The following is a 24597-nucleotide window of genomic DNA, read 5'->3' as shown; positions in this document are numbered from 1 at the left end:
TACCTGAGTTCAAATCCGGCCCCAGACACTTAAAATTACCTAGCTGTGTGGCCTTGGGCAAGCCACTTAACCCCACTGCCTAGCAAAAACCTAAAAAAAAAAAAATGAAAAGTCACACGTTGAAATCAATCTCTGGACTTTTTACTATTATTTCATTCGTTATCATGCCTATAATTCTACTTATGATGTGCTGAAGTTGTTTTCAAAGCTGTCCTCAGTCACTAACTGTGTAACCCTGGGCAAGTCACTTAAGCCTCAGTTTCCTCATCTGTAAAAATGAACTGGAATAAGAACTGGCAAGCTATTCCAATAACTTGGCCAAGAAAACTCCAAACGGGATCATGAGAAGTCAGGCACGACAAAAAAATGACTGAACAGCAACAAAAACAAATTATAATCATGAATGTAATGAATTATTATCATGTTGATTAGTTTGTGGGTTAGCATAGGTTTGTTTTAATTTTAGACAATCTATAGATTTTAGCATTATAGATTTTAGCATTATTCTTTGGATAAGAATATGCTAGAAACTAGGTTTCATTGTGGAACTGCTTCAATGCAATTGCCTTAGAGAGAAAGGCATCATGATCTGTTGAAGGGAGCCTTGAAATTGCAGTCAGCCTCAGAGGACTTCAGTTAAATGTAAGTTCCTATGGTTGCTAGTTAAGGACTCTGAAAAAGTAATTTCACTTTTCCAGGACTCCTTCTAATATAATTATTGGCCTGGCTCTGTTAGTGTGTAAGGGAAGGGCTTGATAAACTACAAGATATTTTATTGTACATTATGTAGTATCTTACAAGTATCCTTTTATTAAATGGGAAAAAAAAACAAACCCAAGTTCCTGTAAGTAACTGAGCCATGGCAGGGGTGGGGCCACTGGCATTTTGTTGAAATAGAGAGCTTGTTCGGCAGAGAAAAATAAGTGATTTGGCAAAATAAAATTTAAAAAAACGAGAAGCATCCATCCCCAAGGTGGGTTACACCCTGGGTGAGCTTCTATCAGCCTGGCCTTGCTCTGCTTCCTTTCTAGAACTTCCATGACCCCAGACTTAGTATCCAGGGGTCCCTGTTTCCTTTTTTAGGGAGGTGTTTCACAATGTCTCTCTGTGCACATCATGGGTATCCAGAAATCTCCCACACCTCACAAACGAATTTGCCTTTAAGAGTAGCAATCATGCCTTTCTGACTTAGTCCTGGGTATGCTTGTCCTGAATGATAGAATGATTAGTTATGAAGGCGTTCAGTATTTATTTAAGAATACAGTATTAGTTTTGGCTCTAAAAAAGGAAAATGAGATTTTTACAATTGCTATTTACTTTATGAAATTAGTTATTGGTTCATGGGGAGATAAGGCCATATTGTTCCTAAATGTGATTTCCATAATCAGAAATTAGCTTGTCCGTGACACCTGGACACATCACTGAATACCGTATCCAAAAAGTTGGCGTCGTTGACAGTTTTTTCCTAGAGCAACCAAGCTTTGGATAATAGAGGCTGCCATGGCTGAACTGGACCGGAGAGGAGAAATACCAGGTTTCCCTGATGCTAGCCTAGCGGCACTGTCCATAGTGTTTCAGTCTACCCCTTACCCATTCCCAACCACTTCAAACATGTGTTTTTCTTTACAGGATGAATCTTCAAGTCACGAATGTAACCAGCGTACAATTCTGCTGTATGGGGTTGGGAAAGAGCGTGATGAGGCGAGGCATCAGCTGAAGAAAATTACCAGAGACATCCTGAAAATCCTAAACAAGAAAAGCACCCCTGAATGTGGAGGTAAGGAGGCCTGCGTCTAAGCTGAACGCAGCCTCAGTATGTTCTCACCCATGCTGTCATCAGAGGAGTGGGTCAAGGTCAAGACCTAGAACATGCAAACTCAGTCACATCAAACAACTTTTGCCTACCCACAAGGAGCTTATATTCGAAATTAATTCCTAGAGATGATTTCTCCAGAATTGTAAAAATGTTTTAGTAGATGTTTATTGCTCTTTTATTTTTATATTGCCTAGATTTTCTCCTCCTTTTCTTCTAGAGCGCTATCCTTTATAGCAAAGAATTAAAACAAACAAAAAGAAATAGGAGTAAAAAAGGCAGAAGCAAAAAGGAAATCAGCAAAACTGGTCAACACATTAAAAAAAACAACTCCATATGCTGAGGTCCACTGTCCTTTACCTTTAAGTTGCCTCTAAGACAAAGGTTAAGTGACTTGCCCGAGGCTACACAGCTAGTAAGTGCCTGAGGCCAGATTTGAATATGATTTTTCCTGACTTTAGACCCCTAGATATCTTCAGATACTTCAAGGACTGTTCCATTGAGGTTTAATTTTGATATAGTTGACCTCCAAAGGATAGAACTAAGAGTAGTTGTGAGTGCAATTTGCCCTTTCCAAAATTTGTGTTTGTATATATTTATCTATCTTTTATATATAAATGTCTTAAAGGCAATGATTTTTTTTTGTATCTTCAGTAGCTAGCAGTATCCTGCCTAACATATATAGTGGGTCATTAATTTTGTTGACATGACTTTAGCAATGGGCAAAAGTTTAGATCAATTTAGATTTGTTGGGTATACATGATATCAGTAAAAATGAAAAACCTTCTAATAACTGAGCTCTCCTACAGTACAGTGAGGGAGGGAGCCAATCTGAGAGGCCAGAGGTTCCCCTTCAACGGAGGTCTTCACATAGAAACCAAATGACTCCATGTTCCTCATGTTCAGCTGGAAAGTCTGGTTTAGGTGTGGATTGAATTAGTTCCCTTGTGGCTCTGTGGCTCAGCACAAATATAATTTTCCTGCCTGTGACCACAATTCCCTGTTTGATTTTTGTCAATGAAACATTTGCTAGCTAGTAGCATTTTTAGGACTTCTTCATTTCTCTTATTGACTCCTGACTAAAATATAGTTTGATTATAAATAAGAACCCAGAGAGTGATGTCATTAAAAAGACAGTGAAATAGTGAACATATCTTGATGCAATCCCTATGAAAACAGTACTCATTCTGTGCACTGGGATTCAGAGGAATGGAGTTCAAAACATTTGTAGGTCAGCCAGTGACCTTCCCAGTTTCATTCTAAAAAGGATAATTTTTTAAGATCCTCCCCACCAGGTTATTATGCTTATACTTAAAACAGAACCTGTCCATCAGAGATTCTTCTCAAATCACTTTTGACTTAACATGTCAACTTACCCACCTTTTGCTTCCCTCTCCATCACCTAATATCTCTGAAGCTGCATCACCCTTTGGGGAGCAATGTTTGAGCAAGTATGGATACATGGTATTGACTTCCATTCTTATTGCAATGTCTGCAACACCCTTTGAGGAGGAATGTTTGGGATAAGCATGGATACATTGGCTGTCTCGACTACCATTCTTATTGCAGTGTCTTTACTGCCCAGCCTACTCCTTTCTGATCGCTTAGATCTCTGTCTAGACCGCCTCCCTTTCTATTCACCCAAGTTCTGTGCCTCCTGTCACCTCCAGCTCTTAGCCTGCGTACCCAGCCTATTGCTGAATTCAGTCACTTCTCCCGCCCCAGGATCTCATAAGTGGTACGGAGGATAGAGCACCAGCCCTGGAATCAGGAGGATCTGAGTTCAAATCTAACTTCAGATACTTGATACTCACTATCTGTATAACCCTGGGCAAGTCATTTAACTCTGATTGCCTCATATCCAAGGCTGTGATTCATGTCTGGTCACTGGATCCAGATGGCCCTAGAGGAGAAAATGCTCCTTCCATAGCATCCCCCATTCAAATTCAATGCATGTGCCTGTCATGGAATCACCGCCCTGGTGGTCTTCTTTGAGAATGAAGGATAAATAACAACAATAAGACACTGTCCAGTTAGTTGGGAGCTATATTAAACGCTTGGTTCTACTTTCCCCCATCTTGTACATCTTTCCTCTTCTCACATAGCCATTATCCTCATTTTGATCCTGTACTACTGCAGTCACCTTCAGATGGTCTCTTCTCTGCTGAGTAGTATCCTGACTTTAGGATCAAATATTATTTCATCTTTATCTCATTCTTTTAAAATTTTTACTTGATGTAAGTTTTATAGGATTCATAAATGGTTAGAGTTACAGTGGAAATATATACACACAATTTATATATACATATATACCTAAACACAAAATTGAAAAATATATATATATACGCAAGGTGGTCTATGTTCAAAAAAAATAAAATGACTATAAGCTCCTTGAGGACAGGAACTAACTTGTTTCAAAGTTTATATCTCCTATCATCTAATTCCAAGTAGATGTTTAAAAAATGCTTGTCTCTTGCCTGGAGGGTCTTGCTGCTTACTTATCACAAGCTTGCAGGGAGAGGACAAAGGCTCTGGACCCCCTCTTCACAAGCTTGAATGGTTCTGACCATAAGGCTTCTCCCTTGCTTTCTTGTTCTCCCCCTTTTCCCAGTCCCAACTTCATATTTGGAAGCCTCCCTCATCTCTTTTCCCATTCGACCCCTCTCCATCCTTTCTTCTTTAAGTCTTCTCCTTCCCTTTTCTCATCCTCCCTCCTTGCTGCTCAAGCCCCAGTGAACTTTGGCCAGGTCAGTGACATAGAGGAGCCTAGGACTGGGGGCATGGAGGTGGAGGCAAAGCAGAAGCTCCTCCTTATTCCCAGCCTGTTGAGCATGCCCCCCAGCTTCACAGCTTCTCCCAACAGGTTAATCCCCATCACCCGGACTTCCTCCTTAGATACCTGCCTTTCCTCCCCCCCCCATAAAACTCATCTTCCCAGACTAGACTTCCTTCCCCATCCAGCTGGTGTTAACCTACTTCTACCAAGAAACTTAACCTGACTCTCTCTGTCTACTGGAAAACTTACACTCCTTCCTTTGTGGGCTGACCCTCTTCCCTTACCCCCACAAGTCTTTCTTAGTTCCCCTTTCTGTGTCTGGGTTCCCTCACTGGCTGATCAGATCCCTCCATCTTTGATTTTCCAACCACATTCTTGAAAAGGGCCATCCATTTTCCCTATTTGGAAGAATATTCTCAATGTCTGAGCATCAAAAGGCTCTAAGAATGTTATAACTTTCTAAGAATTTATTTTTCTAGAATTAACTTAATTTTATGGTTTTAAAGTAACTTGATTCATTTGAATTGAAAAGTCAAAAATTCAAATATTTCAGTATCATCTTGCTGAAGATACCTAACTGGTTAGAGAGAAGGCTTATTTTTGTAAGAATACTATTGATCAACCTCTCTTTCTCTTTCTCGTTCTTTCCCCACCCCCACAGGACAGAAAGGAAATTAGTTTAATTAAGGACAAAAATTAAGTTAGCTGCAAGCTTTCATCTGCCACTGAGCACTGTCAGAAACAGAAAGAAGCTGCCAGAGAACATTGGAAATTATTTTCCTTATCTTTTAAAAATTAAGAAAGCAAATACTTCCCTTAAATTTGAGGGTACAGGGATTTTTACTAAATGATGCCTGATTGTCTTTTCTTTTGAATTTCAGATTCAGCCAAACAGTTTCATTTGCTAGGGCCCTTAATCAGTTCATATTATAAAAATACGCAATAGGTCTATCAGTTTTTTTCCAAGCTAAGGCTTAGATAACTCCTCTAATTTGTCAAATATTTTTAATAACAGGATCCAAATTTTAGGAGAGACTTTAAAAGTTCAGCTTTTAGTTTTGTCCTTTCACTTTGTTCCCCCAATTTCTCAGATTTTACATCAGTTCTCAGTGTGTGATTTTTGGGGAATCCCTTGGAGAGGGTATCCCAAGACTATCTTGATAGATGCACAAGTTCAAAACTATTATAATATTAAGATATTTAAATTTCTAATAAGGTAAATATTAATAGCCATAACCCACATTAAAAAAAAAAAGCTCCTTCCACAGTAAAGAGGTCCTGACACCAAAAAAAAAAAAATTGAGAACTGGTACTGTAAAGAATGTTTTCTATTTTAGGTCTGTTTGGTTTCTTCACCCATGTCTCTACATCATTTATACTCAGATGTGATCTGATTTCAAACTCTTCTGTTCCTCATAAAGTACAAAAGTTGTTTCTTTTTTATAATTAAATCTTCAGGAGAGGATACAAATCAGACTGTACATTACAAATTTAACTTGTGGATCTATTTAAAATCATTGATAGTCTATTATTGTACTGCTCCTAGGCCTTCATTAAATTCAAAATGACCAAACTACCATTTTATTTTATTTATTAAGTGGAAGATGAAGGACAAAAAGCCAGGAAAAGCAAGCAAGAGACCTTCCCGACACTGGAGACTGTCTTCACAAAGCTACAGCTCCTCTCCTATTTTGACCAACATCAAGTAACATCTCAGGTACTCTCTTAAAAATGAGTTCAATTTGATTATCTTTTGGGGATGCTTCCACTACCTTAACATATCTGTTTTGTGCAAGTGTCTTTTCTCATTCTGCCAGATTTGTTTAGACAAGATAGATAGTGCTTAGGATGAGATTTATATCAGTAGAACTTGGTGAAATCTGTGGTCCATGCTCTCATTTATATTTCTCTCAAATAATCATCTTTGAAAGAACGCTTAGGTATTTGTTTTCATTGTGAAAAGTCTAGCTTCTGATTATACTGTAGGAACACTTAAAAGTTAGCTAGACTAATCATGTAGTTAGTTTTTTCTATCACATTGCAAGCAATGAGTAGTAGGTGTTGGCAGTATCATTGCATTATGGACCACCTCATTTGATACCCGGCTTATGGTGGATAAAGACATTAGTTCTCTTCCAGTTTTGGTCTACCAAATGAAATTGGATTTTAACTTTGAAATTGAAGTAGGGTTTGAGTTTATAGTATTTTGGTCTGTTGGGGAGTTAATTGCTATGTTTTCTTAAATAATGTCCTATGTGAATGCCCAATTCTTCTATGCTATTCAGAATACTTTTTTTTTTTAATGAAAACTAGTCGTACATTTTTCTTTTACCAGATCTCTAGCAACGTACTAGAACAGATAACCAGCTTTGCTTCAGGAACATCCTACCATCTTCCCCTGGCGCACCACATTCAGCTCATCTTTGATCTTATGGAGCCGGCCTTGAACATCAATGGGCTTATTGACTTTGCAATTCAGGTACCAGAGCAATCAGTCTAATGGTGACAACAATAACAATTGGGACAAAACCTTGCAAGGCATTTTCCATGAGTTTTCATATCAGTTTGGGACAGGAAAAAGCTTAAACTTGAAAATTTCTAAACTTCGAGCAGGTTCTATTCACTGTCAGCAAGGTAGCATAGTGGATAGAGAACTGGGCTTGGAATCAGGAAGACCAGCCTCAGGCTCTTCCTAGCTGTGTGACACCATGTTCTAGCCTCAGTTTCTTCCTTTGTAAAATAAGAATAACCTCTCTCAGGGTCATTTTGAGAGTAAAATGAAACAATATTTATAAAGTGTTTTGTAAACTTTAAAGTGTTATACAAACATTATATATTTTATGTTATCATTATAATTAATATCATAATTTTTCACAGCACTCTAACATAACTCTCCTTTATGTATTGATTTCAGGTTAGCGATTGGTTTCACATTCAGTTACTTCTTTGATGTAGTTCTTTATAGTCTCAGACATATTTATATATCCTCTAATCGCAGTAGAACCAAAAAAGTAGGCATTTACTAAGATGTTAATATCTTCCAAGCATTTCTTCATAGCTTCTAGCACTGTCCCTTACAAATTTTATTGATACTTAGCAAATGTTTTTTGAATTAGAATCTTATTTTATCCTCATATCAGGCTTATGACAGACTTGGAGTAGCTACTATTATCCTAGATTTTGAAAAGAAATAAATAAAACCCTGGAGGATAAATGCCTTTTTCCCCAAGTTAGCTAATAAGTTGGTAGCCTTTAGATTTGATTTCAAGACCTGTGACTGAAAAACCCTGAACTTTTCCCACTAGAGAAGTATACACATTGTAATTGTTTATTAAATATCCCTTCACTTTTTCTTTTATTTTAGCATTAATTGTGATAGTGTAAGAATATTCTATATGCATTTTTAAAGATGAGAAATGACTCTCTTTTAATAACAGAGATGGTAATTTAATTATAGCAAGGCGTTTTCTAGGTTAAAATACACCATCATTTAAAATTAGCCCAATGTATTTGTAGAATGCCCATTAAAAATTCTTGCTTCTAGAGAGTGGTTCACAGGCTCAGTTTCCCCTGCCCTTTCTAGTAAAGTATTAACTTTCAATAGGAAGTGCAATCTATTTTCCAAGAAGTATTGTGATTATCTCAATAGAAAGGCAGGTCTCCAAAGTTGTCCTCAAGTTTCATTTACTATTTTAGTCATAGATACTTCCTGGTGTTTTGCAATGCAGTGTCTAGACAAAAGAAAAATCTCAACTGAGAAAATTTAAAAAAACTACATAGCAGTCTCCATGTTTTCTGTGACCTGTTCTTCAGGTCTTTTACTTCATTTTTTGCCTTGGGGTCCTTTGGGGAGACAGGAGACGAGACTGTGAGTGCATCAGGGGAATTTGGTCTTGTCTGGTTTTGTTTTTGTGAATGCTGCTTCAGCTGTCCCTGGTGTCCCACTTGCCTTTTCACGTGTCCCTTGCCTTCCAGCTGCTCAATGAGTTGAGTGTGGTCGAGGCAGAGTTGCTTCTGAAGTCCTCCAGCTTGGCAGGAAGCTACACCACGGGCTTGTGCGTGTGCATCGTGGCTGTGCTGAGACGCTACCACGCTTGCCTCATCCTGAACCCAGACCAGACCGCCCAAGTGTTTGAAGGGTTGGTAATCCTGAAAGGCTGCGTCTCTGTTTAGGATGCACAGTTGGTGGGAAAAGACATGATGAGCTTGAAGGGGAGTGTTTGTGGGCTTCAGGTACACTGTGCTGACATCACAACTGTAGGGAATTGTGCAACTTGGAGCCAGGGTACCAAGTCCTTTGTCCTTTCTACACCAATAACATGTCCATTTTCCCAGCTTTTCAAAAAAAAGCATGTTCTTTTGAAAAACATCTGAATTAGTTGTATTCTTCTTCCTCCTTCCTTCTCCCCCCCCCCCAAGTTTTGGTATTTGTTTAAATTTTTATTTTATTTAAATTAAATTTTTATTTAAATAAAATCTTTTTTTCTCCCTTCACTTCCTTCCCCACTCACTGAGAAGGTAAGAAATATAATACCCATTATACATATGAAGTCATAAAAATTTTATTTAATGGTTACTTTTAAATAATAAAATCTGAAGATCCTAAACACCAGTTGCCCTAATGTAGCACTTTTTAAGGTTTTTAAAATGACCTGCCTACAAGATCATTAGGACCTATATATTGTAAGTAGCAAAAATATTTTTATGGACAAGGATAACTGAGAAGTATGTCCTCTAGATAAATTGCTTTCAGAGTTAACTACAGTACCATCAAAGAAGAATCTCCTCTGATTTCAGTCAAAAATGATGGACTCAGTCTTCCACAGGCTATTTGGCTACCTCACTCCCTCTATTTATCATGTAGAAATGAAAATTGCGTACTTGGATGTATAAGAATTTTCATGTTATTTTGATATGTTTTAGTTATAAAAACTCAAGTTGGATAGCCAGTATTGGGTATCAGGTTGAGATAATTTAATACCATTTGTTTCAAAATCAGAAGAAAAGAAAATAGCCATTTAACATTGACTTCATTATTTTGTGAAGAGAGATCAAGGGTGAATATTTATTTATTCCTGAGACTTTATTCCTCATTTTCGGTACTATGTTAGTTTTTAAGTCAGTCCTTGGTAAGAATCATTCTGTAAGAAGTGAATCTTTAGGGGTGGCTAGGTTCCACAGTGGATAGAGCACCGGCCCTGGAGTCAGGCGTACCTGAGTTCAAATCTGACCCCAGACACTTAATAATTACCTAGCTGTGTGGTCTTGGGCAAGCTACTTAACCCCATTGCTTGCAAAAAAAAAAAAAAGAAGTGAATCTTTTTTCCTAAATTCAAACTCATTAATTAAGATAAGTGTCAACAAAATTTCCATAATAGACCTACTTGTATTTTTTTTTTCCATTCGATGAAGAGCAAGAGGAATTCTATTTGGCAGGTGTTGAGGAAGAATAAAGGGAAGAAGAGAAGAAATGGATACCAGTTTGTCCCTGGCACTGCCAATTGTTAGGGGAGTTGAGGAGGAACCATTTCTAGCCTAGCATGTAACTTAGAACCTCTGCAGTTGTATTTGAGTGAGTTTGCCACACATTGTTACATCCTACTTCCTAACAGTAGAGTGATGAGGACTGGAATGAACCTACAACAAGTGGAAGCCTAAAAATAAATTGAAGAAGAGAGAATAATTACTAAAACATGACCCTACAGAAGGCCAGATGGAATGGAATCTGAGGCACAGCTAGTAAAATCAATGAAGAATGAAAGTACCTTTTCTTCCGTGACCAGGCAGAAGAGAATGAGTGATGCAAGTGAGAGGTTATGAGGAATGAAAGACAATCAAGGGAAGTCATGTTAGATGGTCTCCAACTCTCCTTCAAGAGGCAGCCAACAGTGGGAGGTCATGAGAATAACCATTGCCTTTGTCAGAGCCACAAGGCTGGTTGGATTCTAGGCTGCAGACCCTTGGTCTTATGTTCCAGTAGGCTTCTTCGATGAATAAAAAGTTGTTCTATGAATAACTTTTATCACTTAGTCTCCTGGAGTACAGGAAGCATAGCCCCAAGCTTTTTGTGCTGGGTCTGGGATTTGCTCCCTAGCATATCTCTTGCTGAGGTGTTACCCATGCAGAGGTTTGTTTCCTCCCTTCTGTCCACCCCAGTCCTGTCTGTTGCTCCAGTGTCCTAGGGTCCTAGGATTCCAACTGTCTTCTGAGCTGGGGTGGGACCCTCACCACTGACCTGCCAACAAGTCGTTTGCAGAGCCTTGATCAAGCTAAGAGCCTCTCCCACCTATGCTGGGCTGGTCCCCTTTTACCCAGAAGAGACTAGACCTTTACTGGAGTTCTTCTGCAATATCTTGAGTTGAAAACTTGTTTCATTCTTTTTTTTTTTTTTTTTTTGATGGGATCTGTAACTCTAAGGCTTCTGTAGAGGCTTCATTGGAAGGAGCTTCCATGACTTCCTTATCACTTTAGTCTCAACCACGGAAATCAGAGAAAGTTGCCACCATAAACTGTAATGATGAGCGGGCTCTTGAGGTGTTCTGTGGTGTCACTGTTTTTAAGGAAGTTTGAAAAATTTGGGAGGGATCTCATCACTTTGCTTAATGAATTTATTTTCATAAACCACTTTCAACCTGAATTTTTTTTGGTGAAAGTAAACATGGAGAGGAATATTTATGAAATTTAAAGGTCATCCTTTAACCAGATTTGTTCTGAGTAGAGCTTATCAATTGTCTTGTACTCTCCTCGATGCTTATGCATTAACTTAAATGAAGAGGGTGCTCCAGAAAGTTCTTTTGTTTCCCCAAATGAAGTTTTTTGTAGTGTTTAATGTCTTAGTACTTTGCTTTTTCAGTAGTAGACTAGGAAACAATTTTTATATTTCAGCCAAATATGTCAAGCTCTTTGACAAAATAATCCATTTGAACCATCTAATTTTTAAAAAATGTTTTCCCTTTCTCCCCTCCACCTCCTCTAGATTGTGTGGTGTTGTAAAGCATGTGGTCAATCCATCAGAATGTTCCTCCCCTGAAAGATGCATCTTAGCCTACCTCTATGATCTCTATGTCTCTTGTAGCCATCTAAGAAGTAAATTTGGAGACCTCTTCAGGTGGGTCATGTAAGGTAGCATATTAAAATGTTCTAATTAAATTAGAAATATTTTTTAAGAAATGCCTATGCTGTCTTATCTGTCTCAGTTACTGAAATGTAATTTGAGTGAATTCTGTCAGTTATGCAGTTGCAATCATAAAAGAAAGAAAAAGGTAGACCAAAAAAAAAAAATCAGTGTTGTTTGGGTAGCCAGTTATAAACATGGCTTAATCAACTACAGCACTCTACGCTGTAATATTTGCTTATTAAGGATGGGGAATGCTCTACTTTCCTATGCCAACTTTTTATATAATAAACATTGGACCCTTTCATAATGACTACTATCAAATATCTCATTGAAGTTACTGTGATACACTTAGAAAGTAATTTAATTTTCAGCAATCATTCTTAGCTTTATTAAAGGAAATACAGGATTATTTTTCCCTCAACATAAGAGAATATAATCATGATTATGATACAGAAAATTCTTAATGAAATATTTAAATTAATTATAATGCAATATAATATACTAAGCATGACAAAGTTTTTACCTTTATTAAACTATTTTAAAAATGTAAATCTATATTCAGAAATCTTCCAACTTTGACTTTTAAACTTTGAGAAAGAATAAACTTGTCAATTGTATCAATAACTATTCACAATTTGTGTTAAAAACTGATAGGGTTCATTTTAACTCAACAATATTAAATTTGATCTGGATGTCTTAAATTTTAACAGAAAAAAATAAATCAATTCAAGGAGTTACCTCCTATGAGTGAAGTATTATTGAATTCAGTTGGTTGCTGTCTTTGTACCATCCTTATATGCTGTTTCAGATACATAGTAGATAGTTATTTTTCCTTAATATTTATATATTTCTAATTTTTAATTACATTCTTCTCTTTGTGTCATGAAATTCATATTTGAAAATTGTTATTCTAATTGATTTATAGGAAGAAAATGCTGATTAATTTTTTTAGGACTTTAAACTCTTGTGGAACTTAAACACAATGCACACTGGATATCTTTTTTAATAATTTTTAACTTTATAATTAAATTATAAAATTAAATTTTTTAATTTTTAATTTTATAATTTTTAATAATTCTTGAGTGGGTCCTATGTTTGAAAATTTGTTTCTATCTTTGTTTAGCAATACTAGGACCTTAGACATCAAAAATGGGGGGGGGGGGGCTTTCAGAAGATATTTAGCTTATTTTGCTTTCGAGTTTACATTCCTGGGTATTTTTCACAGATTCTATCTTCCTCAAATGTTCAGTTCCTCAACCTCCTTACTTCCTATGAGCTGTATCTCCTGTCAATCTCAGCCACCCACAAAGAGAGTTAGACCATTCATCTTCCCATCACAAACAATTGTGCTGAGTTTATGTTTAAAAATTCTGAAATCCCCTTATTTGACCACAGAGGCCCTTCTTTTTTTTATCCTTCTCAAACTTCTTGTGCTCCCTTTCCTCTCTTAGCTGAGAACCTTGACTCATATTTTGCATAAAAAGCTGAGGCTATTCACTGTGAACTGCCTCTCTTCTCCTCTTCCTCATCACCCATCACTCCAACACCTCTGTCTTATAGAATGAAGTGCCCTTACTCCTTATGAAGGTTGACTCCCCTAAGATTCTCTACTGGCTCTTATCCTTCTCCCTACAAATGTGCCCCATGTCTCCACCATCCTGAAAAAAAGCCCTTGATTCGTCCATCCCTGTGACCTGTTGTCCTATCGCTCTTCTGCCCTGTGCATTTAAATTCTTTAGTCACTTTTACAATAGGTATCACTACCTTTTTCTTACCCCTTACAATCTGGTTTCCCTTCATTATTCCACTGAAACTGTTCTCTCCAAATCTATTAATGATCACTTGGTTTTCAAATTCACGAGGCTTCTCTTCAACTTCATTCCTCTTGATCATTCTAACCTTTGACACTGTTGATCACTCCCCCCACCTTTATGCTCTCTTCTCTAGGTTTTTAGGAGGCCCCTCCTATTTTTTCCCTCCTCCTTGACTCTTCCTTCTCTTCCCGATCCCCCTCCAAATCTTGCCCTCCAATTGTTAGGTGTCCCTAACGGTTCTGCCCTGAACAGTTTTTCTTCTTCTATAGTTGATGATTGATTGTCTCATTAGAACCCATCAATTTAATTGCCATTTCTCTGCTGATGATTTTCAAATTTGCTTATCCTGTTCCCGTTCTCTACTGACCTTCAGTCTCTCTTCCCCAGCTACCTTTCAGACATCTCCAACAGAACGTCCAGTAGACATCCAGAATAGAAGTCAGTAACTTGACCCCTAAATCTTCCCCAGTTCCAACTAGGGCATCCTACTCCGAGTCACTCAGGCACCTCATCATGCCTCACCCTCTTCCCCTATAGCCAAGCTATTGCCGAGACCTGTCAGCTTCACCTTGGTAATCTCTCAAATATGTCCCCTTCTTTCCCCTGACACTGGTGCAGACCCTCACCACTGGATTATTGCCATAGCCCAGTGTACTCTCAGCCTCAAGTCCCCCTGTACTCTCCAATCCAGCCTTCATTCAACACTCAGTAACTTTCAGTGACTTCCTATTGCCTTTCTGAGCAAATGCAAAATGTTATTTTGGATATTCAGAACCTTATAACCTACCCCCCTTCAACCTTTCCACTCTTCTTTCACCTAACTCCCCAATACATAATCTCCAACCCAATGATGATGAACTCATAGCTGTTCCAAGAACAAGTCAGTCCCTTCTCTAAAGTCAATTTTAGACATTTTCTGTAGCCATTCCCATTCTAGCCTGGAATGTTCTCCCTGACTACCAAAATCTCACCTTCTCCTGAAGGCCTTCTTTCACACCTTTTAATTCCAGTTGCTTTTTTCCTCTTTTAATTATTTTCTATTTATCCTGTGTATATTTTGGGGTGTCTGTGTGTGTGTGTGTGTTTCCTCCCTTAAATTGTAAGCTCCTTGAGAGCAGGGACTATTTTCTTGCTTCATTTTTTTATCCATAGCTCTCAGTATTGTGCCTAGCATATAATAGATGCTTATTAATTGATTAATTGAGAAGACCTAGGTGAATAACTTGTTGGAAGAAGGTACATGTACACCATAGGTCTAATCTATGGGTTTTTAACCTGAGGATCAAAGAGCTTAATAAACTTAGTGTGAGGGAAACTCTTACATCAATATGTTCACTAACCTCTAGATGAAATTTATTATTTCCTTCAGGTATTAAAAATATTATTCTGAGTCAGGGCTCAGTTTTCACCCAAATGTTAAATGGGATGATGGTGATACAGGATACAAAAAAGGTTAAGAAACCTTCCATTTTGGGGGAGTGGCTAGGTTGCACAGTGGATAGAGTACCAGCCCTAGAGTCAGGAATACCTGAGTTCAAATTCAGCCTCAAACACTTAATAATTACCTAGTTGTGTGGCCTTGGGCAAGCCACTTAACCCCATTTGCCTTACAAAAACCTAAAAAAGAAAAAAAAGAAACTTTCGATTCGTGGTTGTGCTTTTGGGTCTACCAACTTTATTCCTCATAATTATCATGATGTGGACTGTTCTTTTATTGCAAAGTTGATGTCTAACATTCAAAACTGCTAACTTTACTTTTTCCATCAAGTCTTTCCCCATCCCCCCATCTCTAGTATTCAGTGATTTTCTATATTTGTATTGACTTGTATTAATTAGGATTTTTTTTATCTATACAATTCAAGCTTTATATATGAGCCCTCATCAATACAAGCAGACTTCTGAGACTAACCAGAATTTTTTCTCTGTACACTAAATCAATCATGTGTCACTTGATAAAAATTCCCTAAGGTATTATAGAGATTATACAAATTAACTCTTGCCTAATGATATTAGTAAGAATTCAGAATTGCCTATCCTAATCATCAGTTAGGTGATACAGTTCATAGACTCCCTGACCTAAGGCATGATCAGAAAGAGCTAAAGTAGGAAAAAAGTTTTAAGGGAGAACAAGGTTATTTATGTTAAAAATGATGGAATGAAGGAAAGGAGGGAGGGAGGAGGGAGGGAGGGAGGGAGGGAAGGGTGAAGGGGGAGAGGGGAGGAAGAAATGGCAGTAACCATGGAGTGAGGTTAAAGATGTTAAAGAGACTTCATTTTAGGGATTTTAGCTAGCTTATTTGAATAAATTAAGAAGTTGGACTGGAGGAGGTAAAAGGAACATTTGTAACACCAAGAATATTTTTACTGTATAAGTATTTGATGTCATCCCCATCTTGTATAATTGAAAGTGGAGAAAATTAGAGGATTTAGGAAAACCGGAAGAGTTTTGGAAGAATGATTTCTTTTTTGATGGGAAGGATGTGGAAAAGGGGTGAGAAAAAGCAAATAATAAGATAAAGCAGAAGCTGAGAGTAGGAAAGAAATAATAATGAAGGAAGAAGGATGTTATGGAGGGACAGATTATGGTAATTAGTGAAGAGATCGATAGCTAATGATAATATTGAAGATTTAGACATCAAATTTTTTAAGAGTGCTAAGTAAAAGACAATAAAAAAAATTGGCTGGAGAACATGGATTGAATAGCATGAGGAGCTGGAGACAAGCAAAGAATGAAAAGGAAGAGAATAGAAAACCTTGGCCAATGCAGTCTCATACTTGAACCAATGGATGCCAAAATAAAACATAAAGCAGTCTCTAGTCACCAGCATAATCTTTTCATAAAATACAATTGAAAAATTCTTTTTTTCTTAAATGTATCTCTTGACTCACATTTTTTGAGTATTTCCTAAAAATGAGCCAAGCTTGCGTAATTGTATGCTATTGCCATCTAGTGGATTTCTGTCACTTCAGTTAAGTTAGTGTTTTCCATTCTGTGAATCCAGTAATTCAGACTCAGTTCTGTGACTGCTCTCCAGTGGGTCATGACTCTTATCCGTGGAATAAGTGGGTGCAGACCCCATGCCATTTTCCTGAAAAAAATAGCTTTACCTCATGTAACACCAGCATCACAACTGTAAGGTTGAAAAGGCAAATACCCATGGGAAATTGTCTTGACCTTTTCTATTTGAAAATTCACGTGAATTCAGAGGAGGGCAACTAGTGGCTTTGGCATGAATTGGGGCTCTCGGAATGGCCTCAGAGATTAGGGAATACCTCTTTAGCAGACTCAGAGGGGCAGTTAAGGACTCATTTCCTCATGACACCCCACTGTTGGATAGGGATTTTTTTTTGCAGACTTAATTGTAGGATCTTGGGATCCAGGTGTTTTTCTATAAATAGCAATGGTTCTGAATAGTAGCAAGAGTGTTGGAGGGAAAGAGAGGAGAGAAAAGAGAGAAGAAAAAAAAGGAGAAAGCAAAACCAAGCCCGAGATTGAGTTGGGATCCTGCCCCTAACGTAGACTAGCTCTATGACCATGGACAAAGATGCTATTCAGTCATTTCAGGACTCTTCAGACTCTTCATGACTCCTTTTGGAGATTTCTTGGCAAAAATACTAAAGGGGTTGGCCATTTCCCTCTCCAGCTCATTTTGAGTGCCTTGCCCACAGTCACACAACTAGTGTCTGAGATGGACTTGGAACCCAAAAGATGAATCTCTCAGACTTGAAGGACTCTGCTACCACTTAGCTGCTCTCATTACCTAGAGGCAACTTGCTAAGGTCATAAACTACAATCAACTCTTCTAATATGTATTAGCAAAAGATTTTTCCACACCTGGAGCTCCCTACATTGAGGGTCCTATGAAATAGGAACATAGTTTGGGATGTGGAAGAGACCATGGAGGGGTCAGATGGACATCCTGCAACATAATGGGGTCTGCAACTGAAAATATTTAGTAAATTAGGTAAAATGCAAAACATGGATAAGATTACATTTAAAAATAAACCATTGTGCAGCCTGCAGGGATCTTTTATGTTTAGATTCATGGCCCCTCTTTCTCTTTGAGTTTAACAATGCTTGAAGAAATTCTCTAAGATGATAGGTTTTAGAGAAAGGTTCTGACCTGCATCAGTAGAAGGCCTTTCCTCACCTGGAAATTCCATATTATATAAATGAAATCACAGCTCTGATAATAAAAAGATGCTGAATAAAGTCCTTTTTTTGTTCATAGCCACTATATAATGTTATTAACAGACTATTGGTAAGTGACTCCTATAAAGTGATGTGTAATTTTTTAAAATTCTGTTATGTAATCTACCCTTCAGTGAAACAACCTTTTGACTTTACTTATATTTATTTATTTTTCACAATTTCTCCCATTTTGTTTTTTAATCCTCAGTAGTGCCTGTTCAAAAGTAAAGCAGACCATCTACAGCAACGTGCAGCCTTCAAACTCCAACTTATTATGGGACCCTGAGTTCATGTTAGATTTTATCGAGAATCCCTCTGCTCATAACATCAACTACTCCATGCTGGGCAAGATACTCAGTGACAATGCAGCAAACCGCTATAGCTTTGTGTGTAATGCACTCATGAATGTATGTATGGGACATCAGGATGCAGAGAGGTAAGATGGGTACTCTTGCAACTCATCCCTCATCAAAATCCTGGTATTTACTGAGTATCTCCTGTCTGTCCCACCTGGTGTCAGATATCCTGATATAACTAGTGATGATGCAAAAGAGAAATAAAGAAAATCAGATGGTTATTTAGTCCTTCACATGTTTCCTTTTGAGGTCCTGAAATTCTTTCCCGAAAATGAGAGCATCTGTCCTCTGGTCTATACCATATCTGGTGTTTCTAAACAAACATGTATAGCAAATATACAGTTTCCAAGCTGAGAAGCATAGATTTTACAAACGTAGAAGCAGACATAACAAATGTACAATTTACAAATTGATAGGCATAGATTTTATAAGCATCATAGTTAAGCATACATTTTTAAAATGTAGAAGTCATTTTTATAGCTTCTACATATATCTTCTACATTTTTTAAATGTAGAAGGCATGCATTTTAAGTGTTTGCTGTATTTTGATCACATTTGGACTGAGGAATTACCTTGCTATTGGTTTTCTTAATTTTGTTTTCTATTATTTCTTTAAAACTCTGAAAATATAAACTGAGCTACATGTTTTAATATTAGACTACTATATTTAAGTCATGTGGGTAAGAATTTATTAAGCTTCCACTATGCATCAAGGGCTAGACAGGTATTATCTTCCTCCTCATTGTTATTTAACAGCTTGGGGCAATCAAAAGAATTTCATTATGTTCTGGCTCTAGTTTGGGGTTGAGCTGTTTGATGAGTGCTAGAGAATCCATTGAAATCATCTGATATTGGGAAACTAGAAAACTCACAAACAGTGGTTTAATTGTAGCCACTAAGGGCATTTTGCAGATTGAAGAAAAAGGATCTTTTGTCGTGGAGCGAAGAATTCAAATTTCATGACTTTATAAATTTTTAAAAGATTTTTTTTTTTACTTTACTAGTAAGTACCATTTTTAACCCTAAGGAATATTATGTCTAGAGTCAAGGTTTACCCTTTCAGCCTTTCAAACAAATGAGATTCAATAATAGCCCATTATCTGTATATGTGAATGAATGCTTTCCCTTTGTGTAACCATAACCAGACTGTCAACCTTGTGTTTCCTCGCTCTAGAATTAATGACATCGCTAACCTTTGTGCAGAGCTGACAGCTTGCTGTACTGTGCTCAGCTCTGAGTGGTTAGGTGTTCTCAAGGCCCTTTGCTGCTCTTCCAATCACGTTTGGGGTTTCAACGATCTGCTTTGCAGTGTAGATGTAAGTTTTCTGTTTCATTCTAAAAAATGAAATTTTTAGCAGCACTTCCTCATTTTTCTAATCAGCCCTTAGCTGCACCACTGCAAAAATTTTCTCTCAGTTTAGTCATAAATTACAAGATAAAGATCTGGTTTGAGTCATAGATTGAAGGTACATTGGATAGAATAGGATGCTTGGAGATAAGAAGTTCTGTAAGTTTGAATCCTTCCTTAGCTATGTAATCCTGGGCAAGTAAGTTATTCTCATCTATTAAATTTAAGATAAGCATAGCACCTTCTTCATGGTATTGACATAAGGAGAAATCAGACAATATGTGAAACCTCTTGCGAATTTTAATGCCCTGCATAAATTTGAGTAGTTACTATTACTATCATTAGTAATAATATATTACCAATAATAATAATAATAACAAGGATAGCTGTGAGGGACTAATCCTTTTCCAGAGAGAAAGATGAAACTTTATCAAATATGCAGATTTTCCAATAATAATTCATTAGAGTCAATTAGTCAGTAAACATTATTAAGCATCTTTTATGTACTAAGCACTAGGAATACAAAAAGAGACAAAAGATAGTCCCTGCTCACAAGGAACTTAGCGTCTCCTGGGAGAGATAAGCAAACAAATATGTACAAATAAGCTACAAACAGGCTAAGAAGGAAAGAAATACTAAAAAGGGGAAACTGAAAGAAATAATTTAATTATTCCAAAAGGGAAAACATGAGGATTTAGAGAGGCGGTACCATTGACTGCTATTACTTAGTTAGATACACTTCTTTTTCATTGTCATTTCTCCCCCTGTTTCAGCACTATACCTAGGTTACTCAGGATGTGGAACATAAAAGCCTAAGTCCCTTTGATACCATGAATAAAAATGTTTTTAGATCAATTAAAACATGAATATTAAGGAATTTTGTGTGGGAGACGTTTTCCATGAAGACTAATTCTGTATCCTAATTCACACTATTATTATGATTAGCTACAACCACAACATAATAGTAATAAAAGTAATTGCTATCCTTTTTATAGTGGAGCCTTTTATAGCGATGGCACACACCTTCATCTCATCTATTGGGACTTCAGTATGAGCACTAGGGAGGGGTGAGCCTGAGGAAATTGACTAAGGAAGGTTGAACCAGCCCTGGTCAGAAACAAAGCAAATTGTGACTTCCATGCCAATAAGTCTGTTATATGTCCAACATGGACAGAATATGGAGACCTGGTCTATGAAAACAAAACAAAGTATTAAGATAGGGCTTTATGGTTTGCAAAGCATTTTATTTGAGGAAATATATTGCCTCAGTACAACCTTTTTCTTTTGAAACATATTTATGTTTTCTGCTTGTGTTCTGGGTTGTACTTAGCAGTGTCTTTGGAGCTCATTTTGGCATCTTCAGTGACTGTACATTTCTACTCATTCTAATTATTGATGATTTGTCAGTCACTTACATAGTCACTCCATCTCTTCCTCCATCATATTCTTCTAACCTGTAGCAAAATCTCCCATCATTTTTCACCGTTCAAAGGAGAGCCTCAATTTTTCTTTCCCTGAACTTGTATAAAAACCTTTCCTTTCCCTTCATAATTTCAGCCAACTTATATGACTCTTCTGTCTCTTTTGAGGTTCATGTTGGTCATTAACTTTTATTTTATGTCTGTATTCATGATAAAATATTATTCTTTCATTCTGTGGATCCATCAGATTCTTTTAGGGGGTTCATTAAGTATCCTGTAGCATTAAACCTTGTGAATGACTCTGGAGTTTTCCCTGTTGTTTATCTGTATATTTATCTTTGTAGTTCAGTTGGCTGGCATTAAGAAAGAACTTAAAGGGGTGGTTAGGTGATGCAGTGAGTAGAGCACTGACCCTGGAGTCAGGAGGACCTGAGTTCAAATCCAGACTCAGACACTTAATAATAATTACCTAGCTACGTGGCCTTGGGCAAGCCACTTAACCCCATTGCCTTGCAAAAAAATAAACCTAAAAAAAAACCTTGATAAATCCTGTTGAATTGAACTATGATGCTATCATAGGTTAACCAGTACCATCTTCTTACCCATGACTCAAAATCTGGTCAGCAGATGAAACATACTCCCTTCTTTTAAATTCCCTTAAGAGCTCTTGGGGGAGGCAGAAGAATAGCCTGTAATAATTATGTAGCATATAATGTCAAATTAGTGACTTAGTTTGGTAATTGCCACAAGATAATGCCAAATGCCAGTATATCTTTGAGAATAATCTCAGATGTGACTGAACAATTGGGAAACATGCCAGTCTTCTTTCCTGTTTTGTTTTATTGAAGGTCAGTGACCTCTCGTTCCATGACTCACTGGCCACCTTCATTGCAATTCTGATTGCTCGGCAATGTTTTTCCCTAGAGGATGTGGTCCAGCATGTGGCCCTGCCTTCGCTACTAGCAGCAGGTAGGAGAATCATGATAGGAAAACCTTTTAAAAATCTCTTTTCTTATCTATTAGTATTTTGCCAAAGGTTAAAGGATAACATCAGGATTCAAAGGGTGGTTTTGAACTTTGAAGATTTTGTAAACCCATAGACCTTACTCAAAATATACTAGGAATTTTTGTCTCCAGGGAAAATTTGTATGCATAGGTGATAGATGGTACAGTGGACAATCTACCCCATCCCTGGAGTAGTCATCATCCCATGGCCTTATACAGTAACTTACACTGCCCAAATTCCAAAGATTGGTGGAAAGTTCTATCAGTGGGAGGAATGCAGACCCCATGAAAAGGGTGCCATGATGACCCTCAGCCTAGTTTAGGGAGAAAAATCCATTATACCGTATATTGTGGCCATGAGGAGATAACATCCCTCTCCTCTGCACTATGATAAGCAGCCTGGGTCAATGCCCCCAGGCACCTGATCTTTACCTCAACTAAGAAAAGTCTTCTAATATAGCTGTTATTAATAGAATAGACTTCTTAAAGCTAAAGGCTCTTGGTAACTGTTTTTAGAATTCAAACAAACAATGTTAAACCAAAAATTTGAGGACTATCAAGTATTTTAAAAGTTTCTATCAGGGATTCAAACCTGATGTACATGAACTTTTTATTTTAATATTTTGATAACTATATTTCATTATGACTGGTTTCCTTTGTAATCCTATGTATTTTATCATATGAAGTCATAAATATTACTCTGAGGAAGTATCCATAGATTTCCCAATCTGCCAAGAATCTATACCACTGGTTTCAGTTTCAATATAACTAGTTTGCTTTGTAATCCTATGCTTTTTTATCTTAGGAAGTGATATAAATATTACTCTGAGGAAGCGTCCATAGGTTTTCCCAGTTTGCCAAAAATTAAAACTACATTAAAAATTAAGAACCGACCCCTATTTCAGATGGAAGTTTCCTTACAGCCGTCTTAAAAAGAATCTAAATTAAAAACAAACAAAAAAGTTTTACAATTAATGTGCTGAAAGGTTGGTACTAAAGTTTTGGGTTTTTTTTTTTCTTTAGCTTGTGGAGATCCCGATGCTGAACCTGGAGCAAGAATGACATGCCGACTACTGCTTCATCTCTTCCGAACCCCACAGGTCTGTTTGTTACCTCAAGCGACAGGTAAGTCAGCGGCTGAAAATCACCTATTGAACTCTTTGAACTTGTATCAAACTCCACAAATTGCTCAGTAGACAGCCTACTCCTTCCTTCCGGCATTTTAATGGGCTTGCACAAAGGTTGATGGAGAAGTGAGATAACTGATAGAGAAGTTGGTAACATCTTTCATTAAAGTAATAACCAGGATGTATTGAGAAATGCAAATAAGGAATGAATGGGCAATAAAAATACCTTCTCTCCTGGTAGGGTACTGTTGGTGGGCGGTATGCTGTTGCATAGTGATGTATTGCAGGGGTCATGGAATAAAACCCTAGTGTGGGTTTTCTTCATTTTTCTTGTTGATAAAGGAAAATTACCAGAATGAGAGTTCTTGAGAATTCTCTTCCCAATGCATTTTTCAGTTTGCCTAAGTATTTATAAGATGGGATGTCTTCATGACCTTCATATGAAGTCTTCTTTGTACCAGGTGGGATGATAGGTGGGAGCACTCCAGTTATGTTCTACAGTTAAGAAGCATGTTAGTCCTCAGTGCTGGCGATGTTTCCTGATGAGCTCGAGAGGGGACACATGGCCGTGACTGAAGGCAGTCAACGTCCTTTAGACTCTCCAGATCATCAGTGGAATGTCCTGCCTACTTGAGTGTGGGAATGTACTGTGAATTGTGTGGAGATAACATTATTGATGCTGTCATGGTTCACTGTCCCCTCCTAGGGAAGCCTTTCCCTGGAATTCGTTCTTCTTGTGATCGTCACCTTTTAGCTGCCGCTCACAACAACATAGAAGTGGGAGCTGTCTTTGCTGTCTTAAAAGCAATTCTCATGCTTGGTAAGATCATTCAAAGACTTCACTTTTTGGTTAACTGCCCAAAACTGCCCAAGGATTTGTTGCTAGCCTGGAAGTTGTTTGCACCAAAGCTGGAAAGCTGTTTGGGATCTTTTGGAAGCCTGGCTGGTTCTCCTGACTAGTCCAAAGACAAAGTCACTGACCACGCTGGCTCCCCATGGAAACCTAATCTCTTTTTGTGGCCTTTTTAATTGCAGGATGTTGCATCCCGAGCTGTAAACTGAATCTCCAGACCATTGTTGTTTCTGTGGTTGTAGCACTGGCAAAAGAGTCCTTCGAGAGAACTAGCTTGTTGCCACAGCGGGGAGGTCCTCAGTGATCTCAACGTGGGTCTTTGCTCTTGGCAGACTCTTTGGCACCAATGGTTTCAATTTCTGCCAGATTAGAGCCCTGGGCTGGAAGGCAGGAATCCTGGGTTAAAGTGCTGGTGTTCCTTTTCTGTCTGAATGAATGCCCCTGGGCGAGTTAACCTCCTGTGCTTCAGTTTCTCCATGAGTAGAGTCATGGTCCTTGAAATGAGAAGAGGAGAAGGAGGAGGAGCTGGGCCCCCAGATTAGAGCTGAATCATTGGGATGCCTTAAGCCAAGCCTCAATTATAGAAGGCCTATAATATTTTAAGTATCCTTAGAGAGAATTCAAATAGTGCTATTATTACTGTTTTCTTTTGACATTTAATGCCCTGAGATGATTTTATATTGTTAACCTCAGAAATACCAGATAAGTCGGGGAAGTATGGCAAGCTTTCCTTCTTTCACTTCATTCTAACAAGAGCAGCATTTACATATCTGGT

The 24597-nt window shown here is 37.7% G+C and overlaps 2 protein-coding genes across 8 annotated transcripts in view; one reads left to right on the top strand and one right to left on the bottom strand.

Moving 5' to 3' along the window:
- MED12L (mediator complex subunit 12L) overlaps positions 1–24597 on the top strand; it is a 581984-nt gene that overhangs the window by 497630 nt on the left and 59757 nt on the right. For all 4 annotated transcript variants that reach the window (XM_074191044.1, XM_074191045.1, XM_074191047.1 and 1 more), the window contains 10 exons: positions 1630–1777; positions 6188–6306; positions 6925–7068; positions 8565–8728; positions 11566–11697; positions 17921–18148; positions 19243–19384; positions 21686–21806; positions 22866–22967; positions 23676–23789. In XM_074191044.1, coding sequence (XP_074047145.1) covers positions 1630–1777; positions 6188–6306; positions 6925–7068; positions 8565–8728; positions 11566–11697; positions 17921–18148; positions 19243–19384; positions 21686–21806; positions 22866–22967; positions 23676–23789 — 1414 coding nt within the window. The remainder of the gene's footprint in view (positions 1–1629; positions 1778–6187; positions 6307–6924; positions 7069–8564; positions 8729–11565; positions 11698–17920; positions 18149–19242; positions 19385–21685; positions 21807–22865; positions 22968–23675; positions 23790–24597) is intronic.
- P2RY12 (purinergic receptor P2Y12) overlaps positions 1–24597 on the bottom strand; it is a 54273-nt gene that overhangs the window by 15764 nt on the left and 13912 nt on the right. The gene's annotated exons all lie outside the window — the stretch shown is intronic.

The sequence above is a fragment of the Macrotis lagotis genome, chromosome 6 (genome assembly GCF_037893015.1).
Source record: "Macrotis lagotis isolate mMagLag1 chromosome 6, bilby.v1.9.chrom.fasta, whole genome shotgun sequence".
NCBI classification, from domain to species: domain Eukaryota; kingdom Metazoa; phylum Chordata; class Mammalia; order Peramelemorphia; family Peramelidae; genus Macrotis; species Macrotis lagotis.
This window is presented reverse-complemented; position numbering and strand designations above follow the sequence as displayed.